The sequence below is a fragment of the Thunnus albacares genome, chromosome 15 (assembly GCF_914725855.1).
Source record: "Thunnus albacares chromosome 15, fThuAlb1.1, whole genome shotgun sequence".
NCBI classification, from domain to species: domain Eukaryota; kingdom Metazoa; phylum Chordata; class Actinopteri; order Scombriformes; family Scombridae; genus Thunnus; species Thunnus albacares.
This window is the reverse complement of record NC_058120.1, coordinates 27,831,456-27,842,033: the sequence shown is the minus strand read 5'-3', so window position 1 is coordinate 27,842,033 and position 10,578 is coordinate 27,831,456. Positions and strand designations below refer to the sequence as shown.

General features: G+C 40.5%; 1 protein-coding gene across 1 annotated transcript; it reads left to right on the top strand.

Annotated features, from left to right (window-relative positions):
* The first annotated feature begins 429 nt into the window (after nucleotides 1–429).
* LOC122998575 (E3 ubiquitin/ISG15 ligase TRIM25-like) lies at nucleotides 430–10,139 on the top strand. Its single transcript, XM_044375504.1, has 3 exons — nucleotides 430–2,123; nucleotides 2,676–2,717; nucleotides 8,377–10,139. Exons 1-3 carry the CDS (start codon nucleotides 503–505, stop codon nucleotides 10,083–10,085), a joined length of 3,372 nt encoding a protein of 1,123 aa, XP_044231439.1. The 5' UTR covers nucleotides 430–502; the 3' UTR covers nucleotides 10,086–10,139.
* Nucleotides 10,140–10,578: the final 439 nt, after the last annotated feature.

The following is a 10,578-nucleotide window of genomic DNA, read 5'->3' as shown; positions in this document are numbered from 1 at the left end:
TCTCTTTAAGACCTGCTCTATATGAAAAGTGACTGCATGGCCTCGCCTTTGGCCTTCCCGCCCAGCGTGGCCTGAGGGACGATCAGCAGGCTGCCGGGAAGCTCCAACACCGAAACCATCTCCCCCGAGTCGGACTCACACACCAGTACCACTCTCTAGATTCATGAATTCATACTGATCAACAAATGAGGCATCACCAAACCCTGACATGTCAACAAGTATTTTACAGCTAAATGTAAAAATGTTTTCAAACGGTGAGCAGCTTTTAACTTCACTGTAAATGAGGAAACACAGTTTTAATTCACAGTGCTGCTCCTCGTCCTGATAACTCCTCCCTGTTCTTTCTAACACAACAAGCTCCACTCTGTGCTCATATTTCCTTGTTCCCTCCCCTTCAGATCTACAGGTTATAGATGTGTGTAACCAACATGTAAAGAGCTGTCAAACCTGTTCAACTTCTCAGAAAGTGAAACTCAGACAGTCGTTGCCACTGAGAGCTGAAATGGCGCAGAAAGGAGTTCAGCTGGACCGAGAAACAATCAGCTGTTCGATCTGTCTGGATCTACTGAAGGATCCAGTGACTATTCCCTGTGGACACAGCTACTGCATGAGCTGTATTAAAGGCTTCTGGGATGGAGAGGATCAGAGGAAGATCTACAGCTGCCCTCAGTGCAGACTGACCTTCACACCGAGGCCTGTCCTGGTGAAAAACACAATGTTTGCAGCTTTAGTGGAGCAGCTGAAGAAGACTGGACTCCAAGCTGCTCCTGCTGATCACTGCTATGCTGGACCTGAAGATGTGGCCTGTGATGTCTGCACTGGGAGGAAGCTGAAAGCCCTCAAGTCCTGTCTGGTGTGTCTCGTCTCTTACTGCGAGAATCACCTTCAGCCTCACTTTGAATCAAGTAAATTTAAAAAACACAAGCTGGTCGACCCCTCGGAGAAGCTCCAGGAGAACATCTGCTCTCGTCATGATGAGGTGATGAAGATGTTCTGCCGTACTGATCAGCAGAGTATCTGTTATCTCTGCTCTATGGATGAACATAAAGGCCACGACACAGTCTCAGCTGCAGCAGAAAGGACTGAGAGGCAGAGAGAGCTCGAGGTGAGTCGACAACAAATCCAGCAAAGAATCCAGGACAGAGAGAAAGATGTGAGGCTGCTTCAACAGGAGGTGGAGGCCGTCAATCACTCTGCTGATAAAGCAGTGGAGGACAGTGAGAAGATCTTCACTGAGCTGATCCGTCTCCTCCAGAAAAGAAGCTCTGATGTGAAGCAGCAGATCAGATCCCAGCAGGAAACTGAAGTGAGTCGAGTCAAAGAGCTTCAGGAGAAGCTGGAGCAGGAGATCACTGAGCTGAAGAGGAAAGACGCTGAACTGAAGCAGCTCTCACACTCAGAGGATCACAACCAGTTTCTACACAACTACCCCTCACTGTCACAACTCAGTGCATCTACAGACTCATCCAGCATCAATATCCGTCCTCTGAGATACTTTGAGGATGTGACAGCAGCTGTGTCAGAGCTCAGAGATCAACTACAGGACATCCTGAGGGAGAAATGGACAAACATCACACTGACAGTGACTGAAGTGGACGTTTTACTGTCAGAAGCAGAACCCAAGACCAGAGCTGAGTTCTTAAAATATTCATGTGAAATCACTCTGGATCCAAACACAGCAAACACATATCTTTTATTATCTGAGGGGAACAGAAAAGCAGAACGAATGAGTCAACGACAGTCTTATTCTCGTCACCCAGACAGATTCACTGGATGGAGTCAGGTCCTGAGTAGAGAGATTCTGACTGGACGTTGTTACTGGGAGGTGGAGTGGAGAGGGAGAGAAGTTTGTGTAGCAGTCGCATACAAGAATATCAGCAGAGCAGGAGACTTGCAGGAATGTGTATTTGGACTCAATGACAAATCTTGGGTGTTAGATTGTGACACTAACAGTTATAAATTTTGGTTCAACATTGTTTCAACTCCCGTCTCAGGTCCTGGTTCCTCCAGAGTAGGAGTGTACCTGGATCACAGAGCAGGTATTCTGTCCTTCTACAGCATCTCTGAAACCATGACTCTCCTCCACAGAGTCCAGACCACATTCACTCAGCCTCTCTATGCTGGACTTTGGCTTTGTTATGATGGAGACACAGCTGAGTTGTGTAAAGTCAAATAGACAGAAGTCATTTCAGACTTCATGTGTCAGATTCTGTTGTAATTCTTCATGTTTTTGTCTCCATTGTTTCTGAGAGTTTGTTGCTGTTGTGTTTCTGAACTGCACAGAGATCAGCTGTCAATCAAACTGGGATTATCAACACTTTTTTTCTTTTCATTTGTTGTTCTGTTGATGTTTTCAGTTTCTTTAAATGTCACTTTTTGCTGTGTGTTTTTATCTGTGGAGGCTATCACTGCTCATGATGACGTCTTTTACCTTCACTAGGTAGATATTTTATTCTCATCACTTTGTAAATTCATAAAGAAATGTACAATCAAACTGTAATTATCATGATAATAATAATTTATTATGTTCTAGTACATAGCTGACATTCTGGGTTAAACTAACTGATTGTGTGGATGAAGTGAATCTGTACATGAAATCATTGAACAAGAGTCATTTAACAGATTTTACTGATTGGATGTGTGAACAATCGGAAGCTTTACATAATCAATAAAATGTTTTTTTGTCAACAGAGAGCATTTTCTTCTGTCTTCATCTCAGGATCTCATTCAAAGCTTCTGGAGAAAATGTGAAACTAAAATGAGAGTTTATTTCAGGCAGTTTTCCTCCTGAAACACCACAAAGTACAGAGTTCATGTTCAGAGCAGACAAACGTTTGTCAGTCAGTCTCTGTACTTTCAGCTTTCTTCACTAAAGCAGCTTTGTCACAGAGAAAAGAGCAGAGTTTTCTATCACTTGTTGCTTTTATAAACAAGATTTTCTTTTTGCATTTAGTTGAAGTTAGTTCTCAAGTTTGTACTCGAGACTTTTCTTAAGTGTTGTTTAGAGAAGTTTGATGAAGACGAGTTTGTAAAGTTTAAATCCAGACTTGATTAAAATTTCTTGTGACTGATTTTGTTCGAGGTTTAATCTCTCAGTCCACAAACTGCTGCTGTGCTGAAGAGTTTTTGTCATTTATATTAATTGATAACTAATTAATTGACAATTGAAATGCATCTAAAACAGTGGTGATTAGTTTCCTGACAGCTGTGATTGATTTATTGTACCATCACAGGTAACGTTACTCCACCTTTTCTACTGCAGAAGTCATTCAGGAATCATTTGATCAAAACTCTGCACATATGAGACGCTGAGTTCAGTTCAATCGTAATAAACATCAGAAGGAAACAACATGTTCACTCCAGTTTGAAGCCGTGAAGACGCCATAATAGATGTTTGGTGAAGTTTTCTCAGTCGTCACTCAAACACTGTTACAGTTTTAACTAAAAAACTCATATTTTAATATCAAAACTAAATTAAACACATGTGTACTCCATCAAGTCCAGTCATAAAATGATTAAACTATAAACTGAACATATCATTATTCACATCTGGTCACATGTATTTCTATGTCAGTCACTCAGATTTCAAGAAGTCAGAGAAATCACAGCCTGCAATGAAAGCCTTTATTAGTGATTATTATTAAAGTTACTACTTTATTGGTGGTTCGGATTATGATTCTCACTGACTGGAGGTTTGACTTTAGTTTTCACTGCATTCTGGTTTATTTTGCAGTAATTTTAGTTTGTGATAACAGCTACTGAAGTTCAAGTTGAACACGGTGTGTTTGAAGCAGCTTTTATTTCACATTGATGCTTTAATGTGAATCATTTTCTTTGCAATGATCAATAAAGCTGTTTTTAACCAATAAATAGAAATTGATCGGATTTTAAGGAAGAGTTAAAGAAATATGGAGGCATCACCAAACCCTGACATGCCAACAAGTGTTTTACAGCTAAATGCAAAAATATTTTCAGATGGTGAGCAGCTTTTAACTGAGACTTCACTGTAAATTAGGAAACAGTTTTAATTCACAGTGCTGCTCCTCATCCTGATAAACTTCCCTGTTCTTTCAAACACAACAAGCTCCTCTCTGTGTTCATATTTCCTTGTTCCCTCCCCCTCAGATCTATAATTTGATGATGGGTGTAACCAACATGTAAAGCAGTACAAGAGCTGTCGGGCTTATTTCAACTTCTCAGTAAGTGAAACTCAGACAGTCGTTGCCACTGAGAGCTGAAATGGCGCAGAAAGGAGTTCAACTGGACCGAGAAACAATCAACTGTTCGATCTGTCTGGATTTACTGAAGGATCCGGTGACTATTCCCTGTGGACACAGCTACTGCATGAGCTGTATTAAAGGCTTCTGGGATGGAGAGGATCAGAGGAAGATCTACAGCTGCCCTCAGTGCAGACAGACCTTCACACCGAGGCCAGAAAGGATTGAGAGGCAGAGAGAGCTCAAGGTGAGTGGACAACAAATCCAGCAGAGAATCCAGGACAGAGAGAAAGATGTGAAGCTGCTTCAACAGGACATGAAGGCCGTCAATCGCTCTGCTGATAAAGCAGTGGAGGACAGTGAGAAGATCTTCACTGAGCTGATCCGTCTCCTCCAGAAAAAAAGCTCTGATGTGAAGCAGCAGATCAGATCCCAGCAGGAAACTGAAGTGAGTCGAGTCAAAGAGCTTCAGGAGAAGCTGGAGCAGGAGATCACTGAGCTGAAGAGGAAAGATGCTGAACTGAAGCAGCTCTCACACACAGAGGATCACATCCAGTTTCTACACAACTACCCCTCACTGTCACAACTCAGTGCATCTACAGACTCATCCAGCATCAATATCCGTCCTCTGAGCTACTTTGAGGATGTGACAGCAGCTGTGTCAGAGCTCAGAGATCAACTACAGGACATCCTGAGGGAGAAATGGACAAACATCACACTGGCAGGGACTGAAGTGGACGTTTTACTGTCAGAAACAGAACCCAAGACCAGAGCTGAGTTCTTAAAATATTCACGTGAAATCACACTGAATCCAAACACAGCAAACACAGATCTCTTATTGTCTGAGGGGAACAGAAAAGCAGGGCTAACAAGACAACGACAGTCTTATTCTCATCGCCCAGACAGATTCACTCGATGGTGGCAGGTCCTGAGTAGAGAGAGTCTGACTGGACGTTGTTACTGGGAGGTGGAGTGGAGAGGGGTAGAAGTTCGTGTAGCAGTCGCATACAAGAATATCAGCAGAGCAGGGATTGAAAGTGCATTTGGAGTCAATGGCAAATCTTGGATGTTGTATTGTGGCACTAACAGCTATATATATTGGTTCAACAGTATCTCAACTCGCGTCTCAGGTCCTGGTTCCTCCAGAGTAGGAGTGTACCTGGATCACAGTGCAGGTATTCTGTCCTTCTACAGTGTCTCTGAAACCATGACTCTCCTCCACAGAGTCCAGACCACATTCACTCAGCCTCTCTATGCTGGACTTGGTCTTTATAATGATGGAGACACAGCTGAGTTGTGTAAACTCAAATAGACAGAAGTCATTTCAGACTTCATGTGTCAGATTCTGTTGTAATTCTTCATGTTTTTGTCTCCATTGTTTCTGAGAGTTCGTTGCTGTGGTGTTTCTGAACTGCACAGAGATCAGCTGTCAATCAAACTGGGATTATCAACACTTTTTTCTTCTTTTCATTTGTTGTTTTGTTGATGTTTTCAGTTTCTTTAAATGTCACTTTTTGCTGTGTTTTTATCCATGGAGGCTATCACTGCTCATGATGACATCTTTTACCTTCACTAGGTAAATATTTTGTTCTCATCAGTTTGTAAATTCATAAAGAAATGCAAAATCAAAGTGTAATTATCATGATAATAATCATTTATTATATTATTGTACATAGCTGACATTCTGGGTTAAACTAACTGATTGTGTGGATGAAGTGAATCTGTACATGAAATCATTGAACAAGACTTTGAACAGACTTCACTGATTGGATGTGTGAATAATCGGAAGCTTTATATAATCAATAAAATGTTTTTTCAACAGTGAGCAAAGTATTTTCTTCTGTCTTCATCTCAGGATCTCATTCAAAGCTTCTGGAGAAAATGTGAAACTAAAATGAGAGTTTATTTGAGGCAGTTTTCCTCCTGAAACACCACAAAGTACAGAGTTCATGTTCAGAGCAGACAAATGTTTGTCAGTCAGTCTCTGAACTTTCAGCTTTCTTCACTAAAGCAGCTTTGTCACAGAGAAAAGAGCAGAATTTTATAACACTCGTTGCTTTTAACAAACAAGATTTACTTTGTGCATTTAGTTGATGAAGTCTTTGTTATACAGGCCTAAAAAACTGGAAAATTGTAAGAATTCATTTGATCAAGTTTGGGTGTGAGGAAGTTTTGTTGCGTCCTGAAAATCATTCACCAGCCATAGACTTGTGTACTAGTTTCCTTTTTCCTGTTGTGTCTTGTCTGTAAAAGTTGTAGTGTTTAGTACTTGTACGTGTAGTATTAGTAATGAATGTGTATGTAACTAAAGTGAGCTTGTTGGTGTTTTCTTGTGCTTGCATGTCATTCACTTAACCTTTGCAAAATCATAATTAAGATTTATAACAATTATAATTCTAATTGACCTCTCTTTTGTGGCCAACAAAGAGGACTATTTCCCCATTATTATACTTACTCTAATACGAGTTATGTCGCTGGACGAATAATTTCATATTGGAGCTGTGCACAATAATGACTCATAATTCCCCCATAAAATAGTAAAGATATTTGACTGCACAAATTCCTACATAAATATAGTCGTATTTTTTGTTTAGCTAAAGTGTCCATCACTCACAGCTCCCAGATATTTAAAACTACTGATCAGTGCTGGAATTTAACTAAATACATTTACTCAAGTAATGTAATTTAGTACAGTTTTGTAGTACTTGTACTTTACTTGAGTATTTCCATGTGATGCTACTTTATACTTTCTACTCCACTACATTTATTTGACAGCTTTAGTTACTTTTCAGATGAAGATTTGACTCAATGGATAATATAACAAGCTTTTAAAATACAACACATTGTTAAAGATGAAACCAGTGGTTTCCAACCTTTTTGTCTTTTGACGTCTTACAAAAAGCAGTGTGTAGTCGGGGTCACATTTCACATGTCTATGAGTTGTTAACAGCTCCACCAAATAGTGATTTTTCCCTCTAAACTTCTCACATGCTTTCATTACAATAAATGTTCAAATGATCCAATATTTCAGTAAAAATCAAAGATTAGAGAAAAAGTCCAAAAACTGAAAACAGATTTGTGTATCAGAACTTTGTTTTTTCTTCTTTCCTCTCCCATTAATCATCTCACCACCCCTCAGATTTATCTGCTGACCCTTTGGAGGGACCCGACCCCTAGGTTGGGAACCACTGGACTAAAGTAGCTAACTGTATATAAAGTAGTGTAAACTAGCTCCACCTCCAGCAGCTACAACAGTAACATGCTGCTCTAACACTGATGCTTCACTATTAATAATCTAATGATGTCATATATAATAATATATCAGTCAGAGGGACCAAACCACTACTTTTACTGCAATACTTTAACTACATCAAGCTCATAATACTTAAATACTTTTACTGCAATACTTTAACTACATCAAGCTCATAATACTTATGTACTTTTACTGCGATACTTTAACTACATCAAGCTCATAATACTTATGTACTTTTACTGCAATACTTTAACTACATCAAGCTCATAATATTTAAATACTTTTACTGCAATACTTTAACTACATCAAGCTCATAATACTTATGTACTTTTACTGCAATACTTTAACTACATCAAGATCATAATATTTATGTACTTTTACTGTATTTAGATTTTTCATGCAGGACTTTTACTCGTAATGAAGTATTTTTACATTGCTGTATTGGTACTTTTACTGCAGTAAAGGATCTGAATACTTCTTCCACTGCTGCTGCTGACAGTTTCTACAGAGGATCATGTGACTGTCAAAGGTCAACATTTACTAGCAGAGTGTTGCTAGATAAGATTAGCTCTCTGGTTTTATCTGTTTTTATTTCAAACACAATCAAAAATGCTTCAAAGAAGTTTATTAAATATGTGAGAAAATGATGATACAGCCATTAAATGATTTTATCACACTTAAGCGTAATAACTCCCAGTTGTCAGTCAACTGTTTTTAACCAATAAATAGAAACGGATCTGATTTTAAGGAAGAGTTAGAGAAATATGGAGGCATCACCAAACCCTGACATGCCATTAACATCTTATTTCCTTGTTCCCTCCCCTTCAGATCTACAGTTTATAGATGGGTATAAAAAACATGTGATGCAGTGCAAGAGCTGTCAACCCTGTTCAACTTCTCAATAAGTGAAACTCAGACAGTCGTTGCCACTGAGAGCTGAAATGGCGCAGAAAGGAGATCAGCTGAACCAAGAAACAATCAGCTGTTCGATCTGTCTGGATCTACTGAGGGATCCGGTGACTATTCCCTGTGGACACAGCTACTGCATGAGCTGTATTAAAACACACTGGAATGAAGAGGATGAGAGGAAGATCTACAGCTGCCCTCAGTGCAGACAGACCTTCACACCGAGGCCTGTCCTGGTGAAAAACACCATGTTAGCAGATTTAGTGGAGCAGCTGAAGAAGACTGGACTCCAAGCTTCTCCCGCTGATCACTGCTATGCTGGACCTGAAGATGTGGCCTGTGATGTCTGCACTGGGCGGAAGCTGAAAGCCCTCAAGTCCTGTTTGTTGTGTCTTGTCTCTTACTGCGAGAAACACCTTCAGCCTCACTTTGAATCAAGTAAATTTAAAAAACACAAGCTGGTCGACCCCTCGGAGAAGCTCCAGGAGAACATCTGCTCTCGTCATGATGAGGTGATGAAGATATTCTGCCGTACTGATCAGCAGAGTATCTGTTATCTCTGCCCTGTGGATGAACATAAAGGCCACGACACAGTCTCAGCTGCAGCAGAAAGGACTGAGAGGCAGAGAGAGCTCGAGGTGAGTCGACAACAAATCCAGCAGAGAATCCAGGACAGAGAGAAAGATGTGAAGCTGCTTCAACAGGAGGTGAAGGCCGTCAGTCGCTCTGCTGATAAAGCAGTGGAGGACAGTGAGGAGATCTTCACTGAGCTGATCCGTCTCATCCAGAAAAGAAGCTCTAATGTGAAGCAGCAGATCAGATCCCAGCAGGAAACTGAAGTGAGTCGAGTCAAAGAGCTTCAGGAGAAGCTGGAGCAGGAGATCACTGAGCTGAAGAGGAAAGACGCTGAACTGAAGCAGCTCTCACACACAGAGGATCACACCCAGTTTCTACACAACTACCCCTCACTGTCACAACTCAGTGCATCTACAGACTCATCCGGCATCAATATCCGTCCTCTGAGGTACTTTGAGGATGTGACAGCAGCTGTGTCAGAACTCAGAGATCAACTACAGGACATCCTGAGGGAGAAATGGACAAACATCTCACTGACAGTGACTGAAGTGGACGTTTTACTGTCAGAAGCAGAACCCAAGACCAGAGCTGGATTCTTAAAATATTCACGTGAAATCACACTGGATCCAAACACAGCAAACACACAGCTGTTATTATCTGATGGGAACAGGAAAGCAGAACGAATGAGTCAACAACAGTCTTATTCTCGTCACCCAGATAGATTCACTGGATGGAGTCAGGTCCTGAGTAGAGAGAGTCTGACTGGACGTTGTTACTGGGAGGTGGAATGGAGAGGGAGAATAGTTTATGTAGCAATCGCATACAAGAATATCAGCAGAGCAGGAAAGTCGAATGAATGTGCATTTGGATTCAATGACAAATCTTGGGCTTTATATTGTGACACTAACAGTTATACATTTTTGTTCAACAAAATCAAAACTCCCCTCCCAGGTCCTGTTTCCTCCAGAGTAGGAGTGTACCTGGATCACAGTGCAGGTATTCTGTCCTTCTACAGCGTCTCTGAAACCATGACTCTCCTCCACAGAGTCCAGGCCGCATTCACTCAGCCTCTCTATGCTGGACTTTGGATTCATAATTATGGAGTCACAGCTGAGTTGTGTAAACTCAAATAGACAGAAGTCATTGTAGACTTCATGTGTCAGATTCTGTTGTAATTCTTCATGTTTTTGTCTCCATTGTTTCTGAGAGCTCGATGCTGTGGTGTTTCTGAACTGCACAGAGATCAGCTGTCAATCAAACTGGGATTATCAACACTTTTATTCTTTTAATTTGTTGTTCTGTTGATGTTTTGAGTTTCTTTAAATGTCACTTTTTGCTGTGTGTTTTTATCCATGGAGGCTATCACTGCTCATGATGACGTCTTTTACCTTCACTAGGTAGATATTTTGTTCTCATCACTTTGTAAATTCATTAAGAAATGTGCAATCAAACTGTAATTATCATGATAATAATAATTTATGTTCTTGTACATAGCTGACATTCTGGGTTAAACTAATTGATTGTGTGGATGAAGTGAATCTGTGCATGAAATCATTGAACAAGAGTCATTTAACAGACTTTACTGATTGGATGTGTGAACAATCTGAAGCTTTACATAATCAATAA